The 27,546-nt window shown below is 39.2% G+C and overlaps 3 protein-coding genes across 3 annotated transcripts; 2 read left to right on the forward strand and 1 right to left on the reverse strand.

Moving 5' to 3' along the window:
• On the reverse strand, nucleotides 1-22,941 carry gckr (glucokinase (hexokinase 4) regulator). The gene is made up of 21 exons (XM_072689285.1): nucleotides 22,739-22,941; nucleotides 20,687-20,762; nucleotides 8,287-8,374; nucleotides 7,988-8,143; nucleotides 7,841-7,909; nucleotides 7,400-7,468; nucleotides 7,194-7,267; nucleotides 7,043-7,109; nucleotides 6,507-6,560; nucleotides 6,322-6,416; nucleotides 6,118-6,223; nucleotides 4,701-4,819; nucleotides 4,510-4,608; nucleotides 3,691-3,788; nucleotides 3,462-3,538; nucleotides 3,228-3,324; nucleotides 3,034-3,131; nucleotides 2,834-2,914; nucleotides 2,569-2,718; nucleotides 1,150-1,284; nucleotides 1-134 (listed from the first exon to the last, which is right to left on the reverse strand). The coding sequence occupies exons 3-21, from the start codon at nucleotides 8,299-8,301 to the stop codon at nucleotides 15-17; spliced, it is 1,779 nt and encodes a 592-aa protein (XP_072545386.1). The 5' UTR covers nucleotides 8,302-8,374; nucleotides 20,687-20,762; nucleotides 22,739-22,941; the 3' UTR covers nucleotides 1-14.
• fndc4b (fibronectin type III domain containing 4b) lies at nucleotides 10,525-20,044 on the forward strand. The gene is made up of 6 exons (XM_072689284.1): nucleotides 10,525-11,202; nucleotides 16,203-16,318; nucleotides 16,501-16,705; nucleotides 17,246-17,335; nucleotides 17,586-17,722; nucleotides 18,474-20,044. Exons 1-6 carry the CDS (start codon nucleotides 11,145-11,147, stop codon nucleotides 18,513-18,515), a joined length of 648 nt encoding a protein of 215 aa, XP_072545385.1. The 5' UTR covers nucleotides 10,525-11,144; the 3' UTR covers nucleotides 18,516-20,044.
• Nucleotides 21,943-27,546, forward strand: znf513b (zinc finger protein 513b). The gene is made up of 4 exons (XM_072689278.1): nucleotides 21,943-23,158; nucleotides 24,027-24,155; nucleotides 24,289-24,993; nucleotides 25,371-27,546. Exons 1-4 carry the CDS (start codon nucleotides 23,119-23,121, stop codon nucleotides 26,159-26,161), a joined length of 1,665 nt encoding a protein of 554 aa, XP_072545379.1. The 5' UTR covers nucleotides 21,943-23,118; the 3' UTR covers nucleotides 26,162-27,546.

Genomic DNA, 27,546 nt, shown 5'->3' on the forward strand with positions numbered 1-27,546 from the left:
TCAGCACTTCTGCATTAAGACAACCTCAGGCAGGCAGCCACTGCGTCTCGAATCACTGGGTGAGCATCTAAGTGAGATTTAGCCTCAGCAAGTGAGCAGCCAGACTGTAGTATCACCAGTGCAGTGGGAACAACCTGCCATTACAATAAAATTGGATGAAAAACAGAGAGTTACAGAGTTTTAGAATGTATTACACTCAACAGTTCAATTATATTTAATAGATATTTAAATAAATCTTAATTTAAGACTTAATCTTAATTAGGTAAAGACACTACAAGTATTTTAACAGTACAATCATATTAGCATTAATGACATTTGTCCTAAATAATGTCTGTAGAAAACATGAAGCTCTGGTTCCATTCCCTTCCGTTCTATGGAAATGAATTTCATTCTACCTTTTTTTAAAACAAACAAAAAACACATTACACATTACCTTTTCACTAAGATAATCTTTGCATACCTAGCTCAGCTTCTAATCCACAGAGTATCAGACAGTCCGGTACAGGCTGCTAATAACTAACTATTGGGCTACTGTGTCGTGTCTGAAAGAGCGAAGTCAAGCAATTGGCGTTGGAGTGAGAGAAAGGTAACAACAGTGGGTGCCAGTGGATGGTGTGGTGCAACAGATAACATCACTACGTGGAAGACTGGGGTTCGATTCCTGGTCTGGGTGACTATGCTGCACTTCACCAATAAGAGTCCTTGAGCAAGACTCCTAACACTACAATGGTCCTCCTCTGTAATACGAGTAACCTTGTAAGTCGCTCTAGATAAGAGCGTCAGCCAAATGCCATAAATGTAAATGTAGAGTAATCAACTGGTTTAATTTCCTCATTTGGTGGAGATGGGAATGGACTGTTCTGTCATTGAAACATATGGGGAAGGGTGACGCTACATATCGTACTACAACCAGCCAGGGACTAGACCTCTGGTTGCTTCACTTTTGAGAGATGTTTTCTACAGTCATTGGTCATAACTTAATTAATAAATTTACCCAGTTAGTGACTGGTTACTAGTTGACAACGCGAGCCCCAAAAAGGTGGCATGTCATTCAAATAATGCCCTAAATGTTATCTGCTATAGTCATATAGAAATTATTCCAGACTTACTGTTCAAAATGATTGACTAAATGCATTAGTCTGCTCTTACCTGGTCCTTTTGGTTAGCCGCAAGTGTGTGTTGTGTGACATCTGTTGAGCTTATCTCCTCAGTCAGCTCCTCCACATCATAGATAGATTTCAGCAGAGCTGTTTCACTCTGTCTTTGTGTGCTATTCGTGAACCTCTGAAGGTGAAGGCATTAAATATATAATGCAATAAATTCATCATTTAAATCTGATGCAGGGATTGCATTGCTTTAATAGAGTTAATTACTCTGAAGAACTAATGAGTGAAAAGTCATTAACAAATAGTGGTGAAATACATGTTCTAATGCATGTGGTTGTACTTGGCCTCACGTTTATTGTTAGAGATGCACATCAGTGGAAATGACTCAAATGGTTGTGGTCTAGGTAAACTTGATATGATGAGTAATCTTCAATATTTATAAATGATAAAGTAGGCAGTGTCCTACAAAATGTCACAGAGTGAGACAGTAGATAGCAGAAGGTAGTCAATTAATTCAATTCTTCATTTTGTTCACACTGAGTAACGCAACAGTAAAACCGCAAAGTTCTGCCAGCTTAAACCAATGTATAGTAATGTTTAATCCAGAAACCTTGTAATACTAAAATTCTGTACATAGCTTTTCATTGTCTGATTAGACGTAGCATAATACTGTTTTCCACTAGCATCCCTATGGGAATTTACATTGCTGACAGTGCCAAGTCAGTGGAATTACAAGTAATTGGTTTACTCTGTATGCAGTTTTCTCAGGACCCTTTTTGTTTTTGAGACTGAATTTAAAGCCTGTTTCTGAGTGTTACTGAAACCTTTAAGCCTATTACTGGGGTAACCATGTCATTCTTCTCTGATGAGAGAAACATTTAGTCCAGTTAAAGAGAATATCAAGTATTCATAAATATTACTTATTATATATTATATATTGAGGTCAAACTGCCTAGGAATGCACCAGAAATTCTCATATTGAGTATTACACTGTCATTAAACTTAATAAATTACATTTTAGATTTTACCCCGTTTACACCTTGTCACTAAATATGATTAGTATCTGGATTGTATCCTGATAGGACTTTAGTCACATACATTTACCCCTGGTAGTCAAATGCGTCTCTGGTTAGTCAGACTGAAATCCGATCGCTGTGTAGGAATATGCAAATTCACTCTTATTACTGGTGTTTAGGTTGTACTGGGAGAGGTTTTGGTTGTTTGGTTGTTTGGAAGGTTGTATTTACCCTGCTAAAACACTTGTATTAAATGTGCCTCCTGAAGTAGTTTGAGCAATCCCATTTGTATCTGGTGTAAATGAGTCTTGGGTGTGTTTACATTTGAATGTGGCTTGACCAAAAAGGCCTGATACACATGAAGTGACCAGCTATAAACAGGTTCTTTAAGTTACTCAGTTGATGCCATGCTCTTTGTGTAATGCATAATGAAGACATAACCCTACCTGTAACATTCGAATGGCTCTTCTGTAGAGTTTGCTGTTAGTAACTCTAAGGTCTATCATGTAATTCTTGTACACTTTTCCCTTTAAGATATGGGCACCTGTGCTGATCGCATTAAGGCACCATTTGGTAGAAAGCTCCCAGTGCTGGTTCTGTGTGGAAACAACCAAAACACAGCTGTACTACAGTAGTAATGTCAAAGTTACTTTCTTTGGCATGTGTTTGCAATACGTTGCATTTAGGAATTTAAAAAGAGGGAAAACGTACCATTAGGACAGAGCACTGCTTGTATAAGGAAGAGGGCCATGTGATGCTGAGGGCAGTCATAAACAGGGCCCTAAAGCTTTCCTGTAATTTGAATATTTTGCACATCATTTTAAAAAAGTAGATTTTGTTCTCTGATATTTTACCACGAAAATATGCGTTTGAGTTCTACCCTAAAAGGCACCATAAGTCATTTTACTCACTGGAACACAGTGTCCTTCAAAGTCATGGATGAGTGCATGGAGGTTTGATGTATTTTGTCCTACACACTTGGCCAACTCAGACACCTCATTCAGGTTGTCTGCAGAGACAATGCACAATCATGTGCATGGATAGAAAACAACTGGCAACTGCAGTGGTGATGTCTTGATTAAATTAAATGCTGAGTACCGCTTACCATTTACACTGAAGAGAAATATCACCATGTCATTGCCACTCAGGCAGGGTAAAAAGGTGTTCACAAAGTCCTTGTGGCTGATGAAGAAATGTGGTCCCTGGACAGATTATAGGTCATGGATCAGGTCAAGAGAGAGAATACATAAACCCTTTCAGACTACCAATGGTGTGTTTCAGGTATGACACACTGCTGCCATTCATGTTATTCTAGCTGAATCCAAAGGCTTTAACCCACCACAGATGACAGATCTCCCTCTTTGTTGTTCATTTCACTGAAGCCTCTGCTAATAAAGCCTCTGATATCTTCAAAGCCTGGGAAAGTGAGAAATGTAGCAGTGGCTGAGGTTATATAATGAATATCACAATAGTCTGAATAATCATTCTGAAGCTTTTGAATATATTTCTGAAAGTGTAAAATAAACATGCTGTATTTGATTTATTGCTGCATTTATCACTAACAGCACCTGCTCCAAATGTTGGAATGCATTCACTGGCGTCGATAATCCCAATAATGCCTAGGGTTTGCCATCCAAGGTAATACACGTGTCCTTTTTCTTGCAGGCTGTATTGCAGTAGATACAAAAGAGAATCTCATTCAAATAAGAGTGATTGCTCCACATTATGCCATAACAGAAAGCAAAATAGGTCATTTCATCATCAATCTTATCAGAACTGTTGTTTCCCATCATTTAAATAATTATAATTCATCAGACTTGACTTGACAGATCCAACTTTCCACTGGCTGAATGACTGGAATTACGAGCATGAGGTGTTCAAGTGTGGCAAGTGCGGCAAATGCAATTTTTGTACCGCGCAAGCAGAGAAGTCAATTTACTATGGATAGAACAATAAATAGCAATGTTCTTTATCAAGTTAAATGCACACAGATTAACAGCAACTGCACTGTTGAAAATTAAAAAAAATATATGTACCATCCAATGCTGATTCTGTCTTCTCGCGTTGTCAAAACCTCAACTCAGCAACTCGGGTCTCAAAATGATCTCCCACTAGAACTTGAAGGACACCCCTTCTAACAAATGTATTCAGCTACTTTCAGTTACATTTATTGCTGACACAGATGTGCAAAAGCAACTACACAGAGCGTTTAGTCCCTACTAGATTGTACTACCAATAAAATAGGACTCTCTGGAGCAGATCAACAAATGGCAGACATGGGCTAGAGGGCAATAAAGCTTGGTGTTGTGCAACTGGAGTCCAAGTGGAACAGCTCAAGATATTTATGTAAGCAGGTATGCAAAATCATGGCGGAAATGAAAGCCTACCTTACTCCAGCTTTCTGAACCAGGGCTGCCAGATTATTACTCTGTGAGTACGTGACTTCATGAGCTTTCTCATACATTTTGACCAAAGCCGACACACCACTGGTTAACAGACACAGGAACAGTTCAGTGTTTGAAATAGAAAACTTCATATCATATTTTAATGAAAGTGAGGATGCTGTTGGTAGACTTACTCAGGAGTTATTGTTTTCTTACTGTAAACAGCTTCATGTCCTGTCAGAAGAACAATTTCCAGCATTACCTTCGTGGCACTTCCTCCTTTCATTCTTGAAGATCCAGTTACAGCTTCAGGCTAGGAAAATACAGAGCACAGATGATTCTCTACAAAATAAAAAGAAATCTAAATCCTGTCTAAGCCAATGCTGTGTTTCTAACAGCCTAATTAGTAAGGACTCCAGCCAGGTACCAGTCAGGACCACCACAGTGCTGGTACACTATATGGACAAAAGTATTAGGACAAAAAAAGAATAAAAAAAAGAGTTTATTCTGCTTTTTTGATGTAACTGTTTCTGGATTTTAAAGCATTGTTAAGGGGAATTTGATTGCAAGAGTATTAGTGAAGTCAGGATGTTGGATGATCATCACCCCACCTCATCCCCAACTCGTCCCAAACATTTTGGATGGAGCACCATCATTCCAGAGAACACAGTTCAACTGCTCCACAGCTCATGGCTGGAGGACTTTTTACTGGAGGGCTTATTACCCCTCCAGCCCATGCCTGGCATTTGGCATTCTGCCAATAGGTTCATGTTTATCTGCTCCAGAGAATCCTATTCTGGTAAGCTGGTGTGTGCATTTGCACATTTGTGTCAGCAATGAGTGCAACTAAATGCATTCATTAGAAGGGATGTCCACAAACATTTGCACATACAGTTTACTATTTGGGTGGTGGGTCATTCTCAGCACTGCAGTGACACTGACATGTTGGTGGTGCAGTGGTATGTGTTGCGCTTGTACGAGTGGATCAGACATAGCGTCACTGCTGGACAGGCTGGAGAACGGTCCAATAACCAGAAATATCCAGCCAACAGCGCCCTGTGGGCAGCATCCAGTGATCACTGATGAAGGACACAGGTGACTTTACATCTACAAGGTGGACCAACTAGGTAGGGATGTCTAATAGAGTGGACAGTGAGTGGACACAGTGTTTAAACACTCCAGCAGCACTGCTGTCTGATCCACACGTACCAGCTCAACGCACCCTAATACTCCACTGCCATGTCAACATCACTGCAGTGCTGAGAATGACCCACCACCCTGTGGTCTTGTGGGGTCCTGATCATTTGAGAACAGGGTAAAAGGAGGCTAACAAAGTATGCAGAGGAACAAATGGACTACTGGAATTATAGAACTACAAAGTGCTCCTATAAGGTAAGTAGAGCTGATGAAATGGGTTTAATGAAGTGGCATATGTTTTGTTTCTTAAAAACAATCAGAGTCAAGTTTACTTTTAGACACTTTACATTTAAAATAGCATTTGTAAAAAAAAAAGCCCACACTGATGGGAGAATGGAGAATGTATGTGTAACTGTGTAATAGAGAGTGTATGTGTGAATGTTTAGGACTGAATTGTGTCTGAAAACCTAATACCCCCACTGCTGGATTGAGCACAAAGGCCCTTTGGTGTTTCTGCATTTCGCTCATTCTCTCTGCAACCTTCCTGAAGTGAAATGGAAAGTCCCTCATGGGCTCAGTCCTATAAGCAAAACAAAAGCATGGCACAATTGAATACAACTTTTTATTCTACTAAATACATTAAAATACGTTAAAGTGTAAGCACTGTGTAATCACTACCGAGCCATGCACACAGGATTAAATCCAATCAGCACTGGAGTGAAGACCTCCAGATTGTTCAGACAAAAGTCGAGCTGGCCAGCAACAAAAGGAGCCTTCATATGAAGAAAACACCATAACAGCTTATTCATGGGAACAGCAAAATATTAGAGAAATTCCTGTACAGTTAAGGGAACATTACATACAGACAAACCACAGGATATTCCAATGAAGAGGACGTGCTTTTTGTCTGAACAAGCCTGTAAGACAACAGCATGAATGCAATGAATACGGTCTTAGAGTGGGCACTCCTGGTCAAATTACATGTTTTTCTTTACAGAGAACAAACCTCTGTACATTTAGAAATACAATAACTGTTAGAAGTACAATAAATTTGCTTATATGAATAATCTATTAATATGCTAAATTCAGCAAATAAAATAAATTGTGCACCAGAAAATAACTCTGCACAAATCTGTTTATCTCAGCAGTGTGTAATTACCAGTAAAAGCACTATATGACATTAGAATCCAGACAAATAAACAGCAATCTCATTTAATGAAGGACTGATTAAATTAACAAAGTATTGGATGTTAACGGTGGAGAAATTTGGAAGAGCTTTCTCTGGCTAGAGTAAAGTACAGTCTACACTCAGTATCCAGCAATGGTCTGTAATGGTCTCGACTACAACCGTATTTCAATATGAGAGTGGTTTAACCCAACTCTCTGCCCTCGCTCTCACCTTGTCCAGCATGAGTGCTCCCAGCGAGGGGTTGTCCTCTGGAGCCTCCTGTGATGTCAGCAGGGCCCTTTAAAAATAAAGTGCTTAAATACTGCAAAGTCATGTTCCCATCTCATCCAATGCATCAAGCAGACAGCCTACATTTACTCACTTGTCACCCCCAGCAATGATGTAAGAATAGATTTGCTTTTCATGAAGAGCAGCAAGCCATCTGTTAAAGGATGTCTAAAGCACAACATGAGGAACCACTGAAACAGGGATTACTGGAGAAACTGACTGTTGCTACATTTAAAGGGTGGCTAAATGGATTTCAGACTAAATTGTGTAGTTATGTGATGATAACACATGTAGGCTTACCGCCAAAAGAAATGCAATGCGACCTGAGGTCCCACATCCACTCAGGACAATCAGACCGTTTTCTGGATCCTATTGCAACAAATTATTTCAGATATGTTCTCTTATATAGAAATGTATAGTCATCACAAATAAAACCTTGTATCTCCCTTTTGTTTTTTCACTTTTTCATATAATGTGAATCTGGCTGTTGTTCTTTACATTGTGTTAAAAGTAGACCAACAGAAATGCTCAAAAATAACATATTTTTACATTGACGTCCACTAAAAGTTAAGATTTTTTTTCCTTCTACTGTAAAGAAACAAGGCTTTTTGTGTGACAATATATATATATATATGTGTGTGTGTGTGTGTGTGTGTGTGTGTGATTCTTCCAGCTTATATAGTTCACATACAAAATATGTACACATGAATGCACTCCCGGTGGCCATGTGTGATATCTTACCTTGAGAATCATTTCCACTCTCTTGGAAATATCCACCATTGTTTGGATCACGGAACAGCTGTTCAGTTTCTGTAAATATTGTTATGTTGAACATTGGATAGCAATGATACGTTTGCTGTTATATTGTCTCATGAGTTTATCACAAACCTGATACATGGAGTCTTCATGCAATGTTCCCTCAAAGATCTCTGCATCACATTTTTGCAGCATTTGTACAATTTCTTTGGGGTCTGCTCTATCAATATCTGTGGTGATTGGATTTGATTTCTCTGTGATGGGTAAGGACGGCTCATAACCTGATTGCTATCAGAAAGACAAACCAAAATCCCCAAAACAGTTACAAGAGAGACATTAGTAGAGAAAGGCAGTTTAAAAGCCATGCCATTTGTTTAAATATATACCTATATAATATATAACACAGTTAGATACACACACCATACTCTTACCTCCCAATGTAGCATGTCCTTTATTTTGTAGTGAAATCTTTTGATGTAACGTCTTTAGGCAAACCAATATCCTTGGGTTTTATTCACACTAAGCAATGGACAAAAACAAAGTTCACCTAAATGGACTTTGGTACAGACCATAAAGTCTTTCCTTGACAGAAAAGGTTATAGCCTATGGTAGAGCAGAAAAGGCAACAATGAAGACATTCACCACTGAACCTGTCTTTTTAATGTTTATTGCTGTAGTTTGAAGGCAAGGCCTGCATGAAAAGGCTTTAGTGCACTAGACAAATGATAAAATAAGGACTTCTACATCCAAATAATGTTCTATATATTCTATGTTTGGGGCATCTAGTACTAAAGTTATTGAAGATTCTTTGTTTTTCACACTCGCACACTCACACTGGCACGTCAGTAGGGAAGCTAAAGTGGTTCTTCTTCAGTAGCATCACTGTTTTTGACACTATTAGCTTTAAGAGTGTATGGTAAGTTAAAGTTAACATAAATTATTAAATGTAACAAATAATTTGCATAATAAATATAGTTCTTTAAAAATGCATATTAGCTATACTATCAAACAGGGGCTGTACTGTGAGCTTTCTTTCTTTCATTGAACATTATAACAATACAGAGAGTTTGACAATAAGTCAAGACTATCTGAATGCATGTCTAACCCTTTTTAAAATAAAGATTCAGTTATTGGCTTGGACATGTGGTTTACGGTTAAATGGTTCTTGGCTCTTGGATAGTATTAAAGGCTGTACACTATAGAAAATACTGTACATTTACAGTGTATATACTGCATCAAATCTGTTCCTTAAACACAGCTGATTGGTGTAAATCAGGGGTGGGGAACTAAGGGCCAGAGTCCAGAAAAGTTTTCTCATTTCCCTGTCCTAACACGTCTACTGAACCCACCAATTAAGCTGAATCAGGTACACCTGAGCAGGAAAACAATACTCTGCAGGAATCCCCCATCAAGTCAAGCTGTCTGATAGATAAAGTTTAACAGTAATTAGCTCTTATTTGTAGAACATATAGGAAAAGTAACCTGAACCTTTTGGAGTTTTGATCAGCCTGTGTCAGAATATTGGAATATTCACATAGTGAATAGAACACAGTTTTAGACACAGTTTCTTTCTAGCAAAGCTGCTTTGTGTTGCTTTCTGCCCCCTGGTTCCTTGTGCATCTCTGTTATGATGAAGCACAGAAGATAGATTTTTGCTGCTGACACCTATTTTTCCTTTAACCATTATGGTGTTTAACATTTCAGGTCACTTGTTCATTCTGTAGTGTTATAAAAAAAAATACATCGGGTTGAGATCAGGACTCTGTGTAGACCAGTCAAGTTTTTCTACATCAAACTCGCTCATCTATGTCTTTATAGACCTTGCTTTGTGCACTGGTGTGCAGTCATGTTGAAACAAGAAGGGTCCATCCCCAAACTGTTCCCGCAAAGTTGGGAGCATGAAATTGACCAAAATCTCTTTGTATGCTGAAGCATTAAGAGTTCCTTTCACTGGAACTAAGGGCTGAGCCCAACTCGGCCCCACACCATAATCCCCCCTCCACCAAACTTTACACTTGGCACAATGCAGTTCTCCCAGACTTAACAATCAGATTGCCAGACAAAGAAGCGCAAATGGCACTCGAGAGAACACGTCTCCACTGAAAACCTTTGGCAATATAGTCTGAATAACTATGTTGTGTATAAAGGGAGCCCGGAATACAGTTGTTTGTTTGTTTTTTGCTGTTGTAATTAACAGTGTGATCATAATGTTCTATGTAATATGTAATATTTCCCTGAGACTTTTGCCAGCAGTTAGATAGACAGCTTCATTAAATGATTATAGTATTCCTCTGAAAATAGTACTGAACAATCCTGAAATGTCTGTTACAGTCTGCTACTGTAAGGTTCAGTTATTATCTCATACATACCATTTAGAACACTAGTTATTACAAGAACCTGTCCTGTCAGACAAAGCATTGCAGCGTAACTAGCTATTAAAAATGCACAAATCTGAACTGGGTCTTATTTTCAACCCCCAAAAACAACAGAGCACATTTTCTTCAAAACAGAAATGAGGAAATATCCATATAAACATCCATATTATCCAGAACTGACACTGAACTCCTGACATTACACATTAGCTCTGTATAATCACTCAAAGAACCATTTAGGGAGCCGTTTGGGATTTAGCTATTACATTACTTTCTGCTAGAATGGTGTGTGAAGGCTGAAAGAGGTCGTCCACAGCCCACTACCACCTGTAGGTCATGTGCTTACTGATTTATTAGTATTCTCAAAACGTAGCGCAGGAGAGACAAAGTGGGGACGGAAACAAGAGCAGCTCCAGCGCTGGACGCCATTTATTCGCTCCTGGACGTATGGTGGTATCTCATTTCCCCCCACAGACCTTCAGTGTGCTTTTCCGAGACTGGTGAGACTGGTGAGACTGGTGAAGGTTCTGCAGGCTATTCGAAACACTCTTCGTCTAATCCAGGCGTTTAGCAGTTCAGCTCGGTAGTGTTTCACACAGGTACTCATGGTGTCCTCTGGTCGCTGTGATGCTGTGATGAATATCGAAATGTAAGCGTTTTTTTCTTCAATTGACTTCGTGAAACGGCCACGCTGAGAGGATGTCGCTGAATTAGAGCCTGTCTGACTCAGTGTGTGAGGATATGAGTTGTGTGAGTTCTGTGAATAGGAGTTGGTGTGTATGAGACTGAGGAGACGGCGGGTTGAGGCTTATAGTGAGCTGACTCGACACTGATGGAGCTGGAAGAGGTGAGAAACTGAAGGAAAAGTGGGTCCAGTTTTTTCCCCCGTGTCGTTTTAAACCGCTTCCAGGAAAGATATGAGGACTGTGAGCTGGGTCCTGTTTCTCTGCAGCTGCTTCTGCTTTGCTGGAGCGAGTAAGTAGCCTACATTTATCTCTACCTCACTGTGAACCTCCATCACAACTAGGGGTGCAGCTGTACACATCATTTTAGGATCTATTTTTATGTAGTGAGGTCAAGATTCAGTTCAGTGTTTGAAACTCTACAGAACTGTAATTATATTACAGGGATTGATTTGGCTCAGAAAATTTCCAATATTAGGACAAATGAGAAACATGAGCTTTTTTAAAAACAAAAATTGCTTCAAATAATGCAAAAAAAAATCTGAACTAATTTTAAAACCTCCAAAACCTTAACACTCATAACAGAACAAGAAGAATATACAGAATATATCTGCTGCCATTTATTTACATACACTCATCACGGACAGGCTTTCATTGATTTCTCTGAACTGTTCTTTTTTCATAGAAAGAATAAAAGAGAATTTGGTGCACAAGTTTTTGAAAATCAACACAGGATCAAAATGATACATACAGTCGCACAGATGTACATAGAGCACATCCAGTATTTTGATTAAATGTCCTTTAGCAAGACGCACCTTGGCCAGACGCTTTTATGGCCATCAGCAAGCTTTTGGCAGAGTTCTGGTTGGATATTTGTCCATTCTTCTTGACAGATTTGGTAGAGTTCAATTACATTTGTTGGTTTCCTGGCACAGAACCGATCTTTTAGCACAGTCCACATATTTTTAATAGGGGTGAGGTTAGGACTGTGGGAAGGCTATTTCATACGCTTACCGATCTTTGATCCATTTCTCAACCACCTTTGATGTTGTCCAATTGAGTCCAAGTTTCGACCATCTCTCTGATGGTTTGAGGTTATGCTGCAGGATTCTCCTTCTGCAATATTCCACCCACTTTATGCAGTGTACCAGTTCCACTGGCAGCAAAACAGTCCTAAAACTACCACCGCCATGCTTAACAGGTGGTTATGTTTTCTTGGGGTTGAATGCCTCATTTTTACTCATCTAAACAAATCTCTGGTCATTGTGGCCAAACAACAAAATCTTTGTCTCGTCTGACCTTTCCTCCAGATGTAAAAACTTTTGGTGATCTTGGAGCTGGAGCTTCTTTCTACATACAGTTGTTTAAACTAATGTTTTTGAAATCTGCAGTTATTTAGAAATTTCTCTCTATTTTATTGTACCAAGTGCTGGTCAGTGCAATAAGTGCTGTGAAACTAATCCTTTTTACTTATATATACTATACAAGTATAGTATATATACTATATTACTATATATATATATATATATATATATATATATATATATATTTCCGATCCTTTGTGTATAATTTTGACCTCCTGTTGATTTCAGAAAAAACACAAATGAAAACTATTCAAATCTGACTTTATTAGTTTATTTTATTTTTAAATGATTTCATTTATTAATAAACTGGTCATTGGGGATGCAGGAGCTATTGACTGTTCTATTGGTATATTCTTAATTTTAAAACATTGTTTTATAAACATGCTACATTTTACATACAATGTTAAACTATAAAAAAACAAATAATAACAAAAAATGTTAGTAAATTCACCTGGATTAGCATTATGTAGTATTATAGAATGTATCTGTAGATAACACAAGTTATAAATACAGTAGAATTAATAAAATAGAGATATTTTAGTGTGGTAGTCCAATGTTGCCTGAACATTCTGCTGTTCTGAAGCACAATCAATAAGTACATCAGCAAACAATAGCTTGGTCGAACATGGGGCAATATACAAGTATTCCAAATCATTATCTGCCAATACTGCTATGATTCCTGTATCATTCTACATCCCTACTGATCACTGACAAGGATATCCACAAAGACATGAAAATGAGAGACCCTCAGGAGAGAGATCCGTGATTCAATCTAAAATATTGTTTTGTTTCAAATGCTTATTTTTACCCCCAAGCTTTTAGTGCTGTATTGAAATTGTTAGACCCTTAGTCTCAACATATGTGTTTTTTATGGGCTGTTCACTCACATTGGATTTATGCACCGTGGATCCCATTAGGAATGTATTTTTATTCTTAGTGTTTAATAAGGGAGCACTTGAAGTGATTGAATTGAAAACTGTCACCAAGCCCAGCACAAGCAGGCATTAGGGAAATTGCCTTTACTCAGCTAGTTGTTGTGTTTAATTTAATGCCTACGTGGTAGAACTGAGAAAGGACCCTTTTGTAGATCATGTCATGTCAATGAGCTGTAACTAGCAGTCCAACAGAGGAAATGGTGCATGAAGTCGACATGTGCAGAATAATATGCCAGATTTTGCTGCTGAAGTCATTGGCATGGCTCAGGATACATTATCATGATGTATTGTTTTTCGTTCAGCTTTCATATTTTCATATTTTATGTTTTATCTTATATACTCAGTAAAAAGGCTCCATATGAAACAAACTTTGAAAAAATAGCTCTGCTTTAAAATTTTGTCTTGTACTCAGAGACTGATGTTTTCTGGCTCTGATAGCACTGTTTGATTGAGCTGTACAGAAAGTGCATGCATTTAGGTTGGCAGTTACATCATATTTCTTTGAGGAATTAGAGCAGTCTGGCCAGCATGCACTGAGCTTGCTCTCCCAGCAGCAATTTGGGATCGGCCTGTCTTTGCTGCTATTACCGTAATTTCCTTTCTCATGCCAGCACAGACTTTGATGTAGACTTCCAGCAATTTCATTTTCGAAGAGTAAAGTGTAATAACTACTAATGCGTCTTTTTCTCTTAATAATCCAGTTACGCCTGTGATGTAAAATGCAGGTGCAGTGAGTTGTGAATCTTTTAGCTGTAACTTAAGTGATTTGTAAACTTTAAAACGTTAAAAGAATATAATGTTAGAAGTTAAAAGAATAGAGGAAAGCCCTTAACTTAGCTTAACCCTAACTGTGTCTTTAACAGTAAAAAAACAACAAAAAAAACACACCTTGCATGTCCATTTTTGAAGCTACTAGTTGTTTTTTAGTAAGTATTAAAATTCCACGATATATGGACCAATTGAAATGCTCAAAAATGACTTGGAATGACTTTACATGAACTTCCATTGAAATTATAATTCCATTGTTAAAATGACAGATTTCTACAAAAGTAATGTCAATGAAAAAATTATATATATGTTTGCATAAATATTCACACCCTTCAAGGCAGTATTTAGTAAATGCACCTTTGGCTGCTATCACAGCAGTAATAGTCTGTGTAGATGGGTCTTTAATTCAGGCTTGCACATCTGGATACTGCAATTTTACTCCATTCCTCTTGGCAAAACTGCTCAGGCTCTGTCAGGATGTGCAGGACTTTGTCATGAACAGCCCTTTTCAAGTCCAGCCACAAATTCTTTCTCTTTTGGACTGAGGTCTGGGCTTTGACCTGGCTACTCCAGAACATTCACCTTGTTGTCTTTAAAGCATTTATTTGTATCTTTTGCTGTATGCTTCAGGTCATTGTCTTGCTGAGAAATAAATCTTCTGCCAAGTTGTGGTTCTCTTGCAGACTGAATCAGATTATCCTCTAGGATTTTCCTACATTTTGCTGCATTAATTTTACCCTCTACCTAAACAAGCCTTCCAGGTCCTGCTGCAGAGAAGCATTTATTGTAAATATACTTGCTCACTTGTTGGCAACAGAAAAACAGAAGTAAATAAAAATGCTTTCTCCAGGGTGTTTCTGTTGTTTACCTGAACAAAATTATGTTATACCTACAAGCTCAAAACGTTGTTAATACAATCTTCCGAGGTGGACATGAAGGCAGCACCATTTGCCTGGACACCTGTTAAATTGAGTCAGTCTCTTTACAGGGGATGAATATTTATCAATCACTTATTTTACATTAGATATTTTATCACATTACTGTAGAAAAAGACCATGATTTAATTTACAAAAGCAATAAAATGGGAAAATATCCAAGGGATATTTACTTTTTCTAGGCAATGCATCCTTATGTCTTAATAGCCTCATATACCCACCCTTTCAGAAAAATAGAGTCTGTGCTGAAGTCTCATTATATGGATGAGTGAGCAGAGTTCAGTGATCAGGGCATTGGATTGCAGCTGCCTTTGTCCAGTAGTGTCTTACTCTGCCAATTACAGAAGAGAACGAAACTCGGAATTGATTTGCATAATGGCCACAAGGGACTAACAGCTAAATCCAGAAACTGCTACATATTCATACATTCATGATAACTTGACTTTTCTCTGACAAAAACTTGGCTCTAATGCTTTTTTTTTTTAGCAAGAGACAATCTAATTAGAATAATATAAAACACTATACAGTCTCCAATGTGCTTATTCAAATTAAGTGTTTTTAAACAATATTCAATATTTTGTGAAGAACCTTTAAATTAGTAAATAAACGAGGTTCCATATGGTTTGTCTATGGTATTGCTCCAAGAACCATTCAAGCACCATTCTTTTCAGAAATGAGCCTTAAATATGGTTGTATTGGTTCTAATGGTTTCTATACAAGCTGCTGAATCTTGGAATTGAAATGAATAAATATGTGACTACAGAACATTTTATGACATTTCATTCTAAATCTACATTTATAAGTATTAATATGGAGTTGCCCACCTATCTAGTTGTGAAGAAAGTTTTACCAACAACTTATTCTTTCCAAACGTAAAGACAGACTGCACTGCTAGGTGCTTGGTTTATATATTTGTGGCAGTGGGCCTGAATAAAACACCAGAATTCAGTGATTCAGAGGAGGGTCCCAATACGTTTGTCTATATAGTGTAGTATAGTGTAGCACAATTGTTGTTTACCAAATTAGTGCTTTAATGATTTCAATTCCACATTTCAGGAATGACATATTATCAGTTTATATTTGGACTACAATAACCTCATAATGCTGTCATACTTTTTAATACTGTATTAGCCCAAGGATAATATCAGTGAGATATGCTGTATGAGTGAATTTGTTTTAGTACAGATATTTTACTTGAAAAGAATGTCTGTTTTAATCAAATGAAAGAAATGAATGATGGACTGTGATGTTAAAATTCTAATAAATGATTTGTATTTGTGACTCCCACAGATCGGCCTGCTGCTCCTGTCAATGTATCTGTCACTCTCCTGAGGACACATTCACCCACTGTGTCCTGGAACATCCCAGAGGGAGAAGCTGTAATTGGTTATGCCATCTCACTACAGGTTCAGAGATGCCATTAAAATGATACACAGCCCTAAGGGAATTCATTGTCTCAATTACTGTTGCATTAACTATGCTCACCTCTACAATAAATCAGATAATCTACGGTGGGCCTACATGTTGGTTGTGCTTAGTCTGTGTGTAATTTGTGTGTGTGTGGTTCTAAGTGTTTTGTTTGTTGCAGAGGCAGGATGGCCTAATGCAGCGGTTCATCAGAGAAGTTAATACCACCAGTCGCGCCTGTGTGCTATGGGACCTTGATGAAAACACAGATTACATTATTCAGGTCCAGTCCATCGGACTGCATGGAGAGAGTCAAGCCAGCAAGAGGGTTCATTTTCGAACTCTTGAGAAATCAGAGCATTTTCAGGCTAACCTGGTGGCTCAAGGTAATCTTAGGTTGTAGTCTTTATACACTGATCAGCCATAACAGTAAAACCACTGACAGGTGAAGTAATTAACATGACTTATCTTTTATTGGCAGCTGTCGCAGGGGAGTATATATTAGGTAGCAAGTGAATAGCCAGTTTGCAGAAAACGGTCTTGTGGAGTCCATATCTCCTTACACCAGGGGTGGGCAATTCCAGTTCCTGCATAGTTGTGTGCTTTTCCTGGTCAAGCATACCTGATTCAACTGACTGGTTAATTGTCAGGTTTCGTAGGTTTGTTAAAGCAGGGAAATTAGCTAACTGTGCAGGCCCCTGCTGCCTACCCCTGTCTTACACAATACTAGGCAGGTGGTTTTAATGTTATGGCTGATTGGTGTAGAACTACATAGGCTGCTGTCATTATGCTACACACAAACTGATTTTGCAAGATGCTTATTATATAATTATAAAATATATTTTATATTATACTTGTGTATGAGTCATAATGTCCTCACCCATACAGTCTTCTAATGTGTGTGTTTGTGTATGTAATCTGGTCAGGTGACCCATCAGTAGAAGGTCTAGACATTTCCAGAAGCCTTCTGACTGAAGAAATGGTTATCATCATAACTGTTCTACTAATGTGGGCAGGTGAATTGCTATTCTCATTTTGGGTTTTAGTTTGTTGATCCTGTTAACCATGTGTTTGATTATTATTACAGTGCTGATTTAATATTTTTACAATACAATGAAGCTGTTTTTCATTGAGTTTGAATTTAGAAACCCAGTAAAAGCATCTATTTGGTTTTGAGCTTGTTTGTGTAGTGCCTGGTGAGTATTTTAAGGTCAAGGAGATTTGATCTGCTTCCTTCTAATCAAAGGTATCTGTGTCTTGTTGCAGCTGTGATTGCTCTATTCTGTAGGCAGTACGATATTATCAAAGACAATGACTCCAGCAACCACAGCAAGGAGAAGACGAAACCACTCTCTGTACACAGCACCCCAGACTACCGCAATGGGGGTCTGCTGGGGAGCAAGGTGAGATTGAAGTATATTAATGATGGCATCGGAGCAGGGGAGCACACTCTGAATTAGCCAAGATCTACATTGGCCAATATTTTCTCATAATGCCTGTGTGCATTTAATTTGGATAAAGAACAAATAAACAGTGGCATTGTCTATATTTCCTGTTGCTTTAAAGAAAGGAAAATAAAATTGCCTGTGGGATAATTTAGTAGTAAAGTTTGAACAGAAAATTTGAAAAGAGCATGACCATTGCACCTCACATTAAATAAATAATATTAATACTAATCATAATAATATTATGCTTTGTGTATAGAGAACTTTGTTATGTTCTCTATGTTAAGTGTTTTACAGATAGTGATAAAGTTGAGTAGCAGCAGTTAAAGTTATTAATAAAAAGTAATATTATTAAAATAGACTGAGACACTTAACTAACAAATATATAAATGAACAAATTAAAGGACTGAGTCATCCTTGAGAACATATATGTTTTTTCATATAATAATCCAGGCCTAAAAAAGCCTAAACAAGTGCTACTCATTAAAAATATTTTTTAAGCCCATTATGATAATGGATAATGAATGAGGGATGTATAGCAGTGTGACAGGGATTTATCTCTATCCTATACATTATATTGTGATAGTTACATTTTTTGGTATTTTGACAATTCTGTAGGAAATTAATAGCAACCACTTTGTTTATTTTGTTTGCTTGTTTCTTGTATACAGTAATCAATGCTGTCGTGCTTGTTCTTATTTTTTCTTAGTTCCAGAGAACACCTTCATCAGTTAGCATCATCAAGGTCTGACCAGCACAGCAATGGGGAATCTGGTCTGTCTGGTTCTCAGGACGGAGTGCATAATGCCTTCTTTGTTTGGGAAACCAAAATAAATCACTGAGGCATCTTTCAGTACTAATATCAACCTGCTCTGCAATACACTACCAACAACTTGCAATACACTGTATTTTTGTACTGTATTCTAATGACAAATAATCTGCTGAAGAATGGCAACACCGCACTATCACTGCAAGGAATGTGACTATAAGAAGAGAATGTGTACAGAAGAGAGTGTGTTCACTAACACAACATTTCAGTTCAATATAAAATCCCAATCAGGATGGGGCTCAATTACAGGCCTGCATATTAACCTTACAGGTGTAATATATCAATAAAAGCGATGTCAAAGCCTAGATAAACAATGCATGCTAAATAATGCTGTTTATTATGAACCAAGCTAAAATCTTCTATGCAAAACATATACAAATGTCATGTCTATGGTCATTTTAACATGCCTAGAGGAAATATATCTGTGTACCATCCTGACTGAGGTTAAATGTGATCACATTTTACCATAAAATGTGATCATATTTGATTCTAATGATGCAATGTGTGACTAAGATATATTTATTCTATATGCTAATTAAAAGACATGGATTTCAGCTCAACCAGCAAAATCTTAAATGGCAATTCTATGTGTTATTATGTAGTGAACACATGGCAGAGTATGTTAGGCCCAGTTACCAGACACACACTAAGCAAAGTCCCGGGCGATCACACTGTTTACTGGGATCCTGAGGTTGTTAGTAGGGATCCTCAGTTCTACGAGTAATCTGTTTCATGAAAGCCTGCTTTTGATGTCAAGCTGCAATGAGATATAATGTCAGTAAAACTGCTGCATTTCAGTGGTAGTGTTTTAGCTTAGTGCTATGCTCTGTATAGAATGTGTTGTATTTAAAGAACTGGAGCATTAGAAGCAGTGGCCAGATGTTTTAAAGATAAGATGTCCTGTGTGTTGGAAGGGAATGGTAGTTTTGATGTAATGAGCATTTGTTTTTCATTGAGGAATTTAGTATATATTTTTTTCCAGTTTCCTGCCTAGTTCTGGATGGAGTCTATATTCAGAATGCTCTGTAGTAAAAGACTAGGCTTAATTCTTGACTAGGAAACCAGGCCTTTCTGTATATAAGGAGGTTCAGTTCATGTGGTTCTTTCAGAGTGCATAAGCACTAGTTCGTTTGGTTTAGATTTACTTTGATTTTATTTTAGTGGCTATTAGGTTGGTACATTTGCCACTACTATCAATGTTAAGTCACATTTAAAACACATCACAATAAACTGAACTATAAACTCTGTATGTTTGGTGTTATTTGGGTCAGAATAGACTAAAATGACTAGATGAATAAACATTAGCTTCTGTATTAAAAGATTATAAGGTGACTATATAGAGGTCTGATTGTTGCCCAACACCTTTGATCTTACGCTTAATGTTGCTTGGTTTTGTTTTCTTTAATTTGTGAAACAAACAGAATAACAAAATAAAAACAAACACATTGTGATTCTATGTGTGATGATATCCATTTCCTTGAGTTCTAGTCAAGAAGGCCCAGTATTTACAGTGGCATACGTACACTAAATGCCCAAATGTTTGTGGACACCCTTTGTAATGAATGCATTAGCTACTTTAAGTTGCGCCCACTGCTGACACAGCTGTGCAAATGCACATACACAGCTTGTCTATTCCCTGTAGAGAAGTACTGCCAATAGAATAGGACTCAGATAAACATGAAACTATTGGCACAATTCTGTGCACTGCATTCTCTGGAATGATGTTGGGGATGAGGTGGAGTGGTGACCATCCAACATCCTGACCTCAGTAATGCTCTCACAGCAGTGCACCAAAATAGAGAGAGTGCAGTAGAGACAGTTACTCCAACAAGAGTCAGATCAAATCTTTTTGTTGCTGTTGTTAAATACCCTTGCTTTTGGAAGAAACAATGAATGAGGAGGTGACCCAGTACTCTTATATATTGTACCTACAGCGATTTTTCTTTTTTTTTACAAGGGCCCTTTAAACAAGAACCAATGTTGAAAATACATTGTTGAGCATTGAATTATCAAATACACAAAATGTAGTTGACTAATTATTAATTATTGAGAATATTATATAATGTAATTATATAATATAATGATCTACTTACATTTTATTTTTTAATGAATAATTGAGTGCTGCCCTGTCCAGAGGGTATTTCTGTCTTGCTCCAGACCCACCGAGACCTTTGCCAGGAAGAAGCAGATAAGAGAATTAATTTATTAATAAATACATCTTTAAGTGACTTTGTCAGTGAGTGAAAGTTGTTAAATGTGTTATGGGATCAAGTAGCTACATACAGTAGATGACTCAGTAGAAAGGATGTTTTAAGCATGAGATGATAAACAGATACACACGGATGCACAAACAATATGATTTTATGATCATATTACCTTTATAGTGAAATATATAATGAATAATAATGAATAATAATGTTCACTATATTAAGTGTAGTTATGGTGGACTCGGGTGGGCAAACCTTGTCTATAGAAGGTTATAAAATGTCTTTCTTTTTACTTATCATGCCTATTTGTAGATTGTTGGACACAAATGTTCGCCTATCGAATCAGTCCTTCATTAAGTGAAGGATGATCAAGAGCTGCTGGTGGAACGGAACAAATCAATATAGCGGCCTGAGCTCACAGAGGGTCAGCAGCCAGACCTGTGTTCTAAACGCATACCAAAATATCAATAACTTCACTGAAAACTACATGTTCTGACCGCTGCATTTATATTTATTTATTGTAATGTTACAGTGCATTACTAAGATACACTATATGGACAAAAGTATTGAGACGCTGGTTTCTACATTGTTTCTTCCAAAATCAAGGCTGTGAAAAAAGGCTTGTAACCTTCTCTACTGTCCAGGGAGGGCTTTCTACTAGATTTTGGAGCTTTGCTGTGAGGATTTGAATGCATTCTGCAACAAAAGCGTTTCGGATGATCACCACCCCACCTCATCCCCAGCTCATCCGAAAAAGTATTGGATGGAGCACCATTATTCCAGAGTACACAGTTCCACTGCCCCACAGCTCTAGCCTATGCCTGGTATTAGGCTTGGTGCCAATAGGTTCATGTATCTGCTCCAGAGTCCAATTCCATTGGCAGTGCTTCTCTACGATGACTGCAGAAGCTCTCCGTGCATTGGCACATCTGTGCCAGCAATGCGTGCAACTTAAGACAGCTGAATGCATCCATGAGAAGGGGTGTCCACAAACATTTGGACATATAATGTTCCACTGAAACCCTGTAAGGATCCCCAGAGGATGGTTTTACAGAAGGCCTCTAGAGGGCCCCTGAAGAACCACCCTGAGGTTGAGACACACGCGTAGGAGTGAATCACTTCCTCTAGTGGAGGCTCTGCATTGTTGTCAATATGAGCTAGCTGGCTATCTCCAGATGAGTGCAATACACAGCTGTTAGCTAGCCTACTAGCTATCTAGACACACGCTAACGGTAATCACTTATGTGCCACGGTTTATAGCTAGCTAGCTACATTAATAAAGACGGCAAGGTTAGCTAACGTAAAACCTGGGCGTTTTAAAAGCTGGAGCTCTCGGGTCTAACCTTAGCTAGTTATACGGACGCTCAGTGTTGGGCTAGTTAGGCTAATGCTGGATGGCGAGATGTTTAGAAAGTTGGGCTAGAAGCACTTTCAGTTTAGCTAGTAGCTAACTGTATATCTGAAGGTGTCGGTGTAGGTTAGCACTACTTGCGGTCAGTTACCTGGTGTTAAGTGCCAGCATAACAGTCAAGTTAGCACTCGCTAACTAGTTATAGCATAGCTACACAACTAGCTAACTGGGCTGCCCAAGACACTTAGCGCTAGCATAAGTTTTGCCTCGGTAGATAGATATGCTAGCTAGCGCTAGCTAACTGTTGGTCAGTGGCACCTAGCTAGCTATCTCTATGTGTCTCTTGGTATTTCAGCACACCTAACATAGAGCTGGGTGTGCTATCACAGTCCACTCTGTCATATATTAGCTAATAAGCTAGGCCTTGTTGTTTAATAGAGAAGACAGCGGTCATTTTCCTATGTCGAAGTTTTATTATTGTAGCAAGTAGCGAGGTAGCCTGTCATCATGAGCTAACCACGAAATACCCGAACTACTTAGCGAGCTAGCTAGCTGGCTACTTCAGCTACAGCTGGATAGATACCTACTAGCTAAATGTCACAAGTAAGTTTGACTTGCTCTCCACTTTTCAGTCTAGTGAAGTTCCCGTCCGCCCTGCTGTTGTTCGTGTCCAGCTGTCTTTTAGCTAGCTAGCTATAAAGGTTGACCGTGTTCTTCAGTCAGCAAGAAACCGTCAGACCCTGGTGCACACACGTTAGCTCACGTCTGCTGCTAAGGCAGGATAACTGCGCTCTTATTTCATGAAGTTACGGAGGAAAGTTGGCAATGGCCATGACGAGCAAGTTGATGACACTGATAGCCCTGTCTTTGTCTGGCGGTGGAAGAGGAAGATGACAGTGTGAGAGGGGGAGGAATGAGCTGATTCAGAGTCGACCAGAAGAAGCTGTAAATCGGAGACTGCTAGAAAATGCCCAGAAGAAAACAGTCAAACCCACAGCCGGTGAAATGTAAGTATTGCCTTTAGCTACGTGTGTGAGTTAGCCAGTTAGCCAGCCAGCCAGCCAGCCAGCGTGTAGGTGTTTCTAGTAGCTAAGGGTGTCGTGCCGGACACGGTTGTGTCCAAAGCAAGTTTTTGAAGATGTGGTGAACAGATCGGCTCGTCTGTCATGGTGAACAGATGACCATGCCTTTTTGACATGCCTGGTCAGTAGAGCCACATGCGGTTTGAATGACATTAGCCAAGGACCTGTCGCCTTTATGGCCTTTATGGATTTAACAAACCACAGATTGAGTTCAAAAGCTGAGATTTATGAAGATTACACGGCTGTTAAAACATAGTTTACTAAACAGCACCTTCTTATCTTGGGTGTGCTGAAACAACAGACTCGGTGCTATCTTCACTTAAAAATGTCCTGCTGACTTCCCCTCTTCCTTTGACATTCTTTCCTAACTCCATTTCCTCTAAGCAAACCCCATCTCTGCCAAGAGCCTCGGCGCTAACCCATCTCTGACCTGCTTGCGTACCCCTCCCTGCATTTATCTGAGTCCTTTTCATGGTTCCTTCCTCTGTCACTTACTGTTGCTGCTGCTGCTGCTGCAGCTCTCCTGTCCTGTCCGTTTCCTCCCTTGTGCTTCTCTCAATCTGGAGATCTCGCTGTTTGTTGAGAACCCACACTTGTGGTCTGGGATCTGTTGACAGCGACAGGCATTTGTTTGACCTTAAACTGATTAAAATGCAGTGGTCAGTGTATTTTAGTGTGTGTAAATAGATTGTGAGTGAGCTACGACGTAATGTGTGTGTGTGTATATATATATTTTTTATTATTATTATTATTATTTTTTTTTTTTTTTTTTTTTTTTTTTTTAAATTTTCAGTGGGATCTGAAGATGGTGTTGGTGGTGGTAACCCAGAGAGCCTGGTCCTGGAGAGTGATTTCCTCCTTGGACAAGACTTGGCATTCGGAGAGAATGACTACAAGATCATAGGATTTGAGAGAGACTCTGGTTAGTAATGCTTAATGTCCTCTGTGCATTTCTTTAGCATTCAGTCTAAAAGGAGGACAATACATTGCTTTTTTATTTTCAAAACTCATTATATTACTATGTGAAATGTTCTGGCATTTCTTTCCAAATTCAGTGACTGCTGACATGGGAATTCCAGCGTATGCCTTCAGTGATGAAGACTGCTCGAGTTACAACCGCCTGAGCATGGAGAGCGACTTTGAGGACCCACGAGACACTGAGAGCGAGCGGGAGGAGATGAGTGGTGACGCTGTCTTTACAAGCTACCTCTCCTGCAGGCGGTGTGGCCAGATTCTCGGTGATCCTCTCAGCGGAGCCCTGGACATAGGGCTGTACTGCCTCCGATGTGGGGGTGAAGAGAGAGGCGAAGAGCGTGATGTTAGACGAAGAGAGGAGGTTCTGCCTGCAGAGGGCTCAGATGAGAAAGGGCACAGAGGGAGGTCTACTGCAAATGGCTCCTACAAAACCTTCTCCTGCAAACTGTGCAGCTTTACCTCGCGCTACTCCAACCATCTAAAGCGGCATATGAAAACGCACAATGGCGAGAAGCCTTATCAGTGCCAGCACTGTGCGTATGCTTCAGCTCAGCTAGTTAACTTACAGAGACATGTGCGTACACATACTGGGGAGAAGCCATACAAGTGTGACTATTGTACATTTGCCTGCAACTCCCTTGGCAACCTTAAGAGGCACCAGCGCATGCATACTCAGGAGAAGCCTAACAAGTGTAGCCAGTGTGATTTCTGTGCAAGCAGCAGCCAGACCCTAAAGAGACACATGATTAACCACAAGACAGAGGAGTCAACACCAATGGTGGAAGGTATATCAGTCTGTATGCTCTCACATTTATAACAACTGCCAGATATATGCCTCACTGTGCTATCTGTTTCGTACAATAGAATTAAAACTTAAAAGTGTTCAAAATATGTAAAATTTGCAATGAAAATACCAGATGGCCACTGTTGTTTGTCATAAATATTGCGTGCTTCTAGTTTAAAAGCTTTTCTGTACCCAAAGAGGAACTACACAGTGCACAGCATGCATTCACAACCGTGTGCGTAAAGGGAAGTAACAGTAGTTGACTTCCTAAAACTGAATTCCCCACAATGAGGAAGAACTTTATTTTGCCTATGTCTTACTGAAAACCTGTTCTTTTCTCTCTCTTGGTGTTTCTCTCTCCCCCTCCCCCCTTTTCAGAGGCTGTGGTGTCTGATCTAACTCTACACATCAGTGGTGATTCGGAGTTTCTACATAGTTATGGTAACCTGCGTGCTAATCGCCATCCCCCCAGTCTGCTGGACACGGAAAGTCTGGCCCAGGATCCAGACCCTGGGCTACCTGAGCTGCTTTTCCCCTTCACCTGCCGCGTATGTGGCTCGGTGCTGGAGGACGATGAGGGCACGGCCACACAGATCTGTGGCAAGTGCACCCTGGACATGCTGGCTAAAGGCTCCCCCACCAGCCCAGAGAAAGGTGACAAGCTGTACTCCTGCACTGACTGCAGCTTTATCACTCAGTACCCCAACCATCTGGCCCGTCACATGAAGACTCACAGCGGGGAGAAGCCCTACAAGTGCCCGCAGTGCGACTACGCCTCTGCCCACTTTGACAACCTGAAGCGGCACCACCGCGTGCACACAGGCGAGAAGCCTTACAAGTGCCATCTATGCGACTATGCCTGTGGAAACCTGGCCAACCTTAAACGGCACGAGCGTATCCACTCAGGTGCCAAGCCCTTCCAGTGTGCCGTGTGCAACTACAGCTGCAACCAGAGCATGAACCTCAAACGCCACATGCTGCGTCACACTGGCGAGAAACCTTTCAAGTGCCAGGAGTGTGCCTATACCACAGGACACTGGGACAACTACAAGCGCCACCAAAAAAAGCATGGCCATTCCACCGATGGGTGGATCAAAATGCCGCTACCAGAGAAGGAGGAGGAGGAGGAGGAGGAAGAGGAGGAGGAGGAGGAGGAGGGGGAGATGTAGCAGAATGAGGAAATGTGGATTTAGTTGGTTCCCTTTTTTAAGAGCTCTTATCTACTGCTCTTCATGTCTAACTGATGTTGCCTTACTTGTTTTCACATTGCAAAGGTGCAAACTATACATGGCAAGAGTGCAGTTTTACATTTGTGCCTTGCACGAGGTTCTAAAAAATCCACCTTTAAGTTCATTATTGTACTTGGTTCTTCTCTTTTGACAAATTATTATTAATAGTACAACCAATATTGTCAACAGTACTAAGTCTGAAGTTTGTGTGGACAGTTGTGGGACAATAGTAGTGAGTCTGGAGTTTGTGTGGTTCTAAAAAGCTTTGAAAGGGATGTGAGGGGATTTTTATACTGCCCCCTACATGATTTGAGCTAGATTGCATTAGGCATGCAGACCATTCACATCAATTTAATAAACATATATAAATTAGTTTTTTAAAGAATTCAAAATTTCTCAATAAACTTTAACTATTTAAATGAAACTACAGGTATGGATCTCTGTCCTTATGAATTACTGAATGAACAAGTATTGCGATAAAGCCTATCACACTCCCTTTCCCAGGTTGACACCACAGCTTTTTGTTTTTGTTTTGAATTCTCTCTGTTGTGGATTTAATTACACTGAAAACCTCTGGTGGCTGCTAGATTGTGTAGAATGCACAATGACGGTGATGTTTAGGTGCCTTCTTTGGGAGGTGATGTACACCGTTCCCTAATTTTACTGTATCGGGTGCCACTGCAACAATGCTGCACTGATGTGGGTGGAAGGGATTTTCCTAAGCCCCCAAGCACACGCCTCGTTTTTCCCCCAGGGCATTAAAGGGACACACTTTTGTTTTTATGTGTGGGTGTTTCTTCGAGTTCATTTAGTTTTACGCAATACCTACTGTGAAATGATGAGGTTGTCATTTTTATTTTGTGTTTTTTTTTTTTTTTTTTTTTTTTTTTTTGAAGAAAAATGAACTTAAGTTTGTTTGTATTTTTCACTTGGCAGTGTGCACATCTGCATACTGAAAGAAAAGAAAAGGGACCATGTTTTGTTACCAATATTTTATTGAGACAGACATTACATTTCAAAACCACCCTGATGATTGTAGGTGTGAGATGATTAGTAGTCTCTGCTTTTTGTTACAAAAAAAGGGCAAAGTGGTTATACAGTGGTCAGGAAGATCACAATTAAGTCATTCAATAAAATCAGGGACTAAGTCAAGACACAATATGCATAATAATGAGCATGTGATGTTTGGTTTGTTATATATTGTTCAAGATGATTATTTATGTATTGTATATTATTTTGTGGTCTGCTTTGCTTTATTGGTCTGAGGACAAGTTAAGTGGCCTTTGGCTTTATAATAAAAATGTTTTTAATTTTTTACTACAAAA

Source organism: Salminus brasiliensis, chromosome 10 (assembly GCF_030463535.1).
Source record: "Salminus brasiliensis chromosome 10, fSalBra1.hap2, whole genome shotgun sequence".
Classification (NCBI taxonomy): domain Eukaryota; kingdom Metazoa; phylum Chordata; class Actinopteri; order Characiformes; family Bryconidae; genus Salminus; species Salminus brasiliensis.

Bases quoted from the DNA above. Each gene is read 5' to 3' on its own strand.
- znf513b (XM_072689278.1), top strand. From the start codon at position 23,119: ATGCCCAGAAGAAAACAGTCAAACCCACAGCCGGTGAAAT. The intron at 23,159-24,026 runs GTAAGTATTGCC...TTAAATTTTCAG, and splicing joins AAACCCACAGCCGGTGAAAT to TGGGATCTGAAGATGGTGTT. The intron at 24,994-25,370 runs GTATATCAGTCT...CCCCCTTTTCAG, and splicing joins GTCAACACCAATGGTGGAAG to AGGCTGTGGTGTCTGATCTA.
- gckr (XM_072689285.1), bottom strand. The intron at 6,561-7,042 runs GTGAGAGCGAGG...GTTGTCTTACAG, and splicing joins GAGCACTCATGCTGGACAAG to GCTTGTTCAGACAAAAAGCA. The intron at 3,789-4,509 runs GTAGGCTTTCAT...ACTGCAATACAG, and splicing joins GTTCAGAAAGCTGGAGTAAG to CCTGCAAGAAAAAGGACACG.
- fndc4b (XM_072689284.1), top strand. From the start codon at position 11,145: ATGAGGACTGTGAGCTGGGTCCTGTTTCTCTGCAGCTGCTTCTGCTTT. The intron at 17,336-17,585 runs GTGAATTGCTAT...GTCTTGTTGCAG, and splicing joins TGTTCTACTAATGTGGGCAG to CTGTGATTGCTCTATTCTGT. The intron at 17,723-18,473 runs GTGAGATTGAAG...ATTTTTTCTTAG, and splicing joins GGGGTCTGCTGGGGAGCAAG to TTCCAGAGAACACCTTCATC.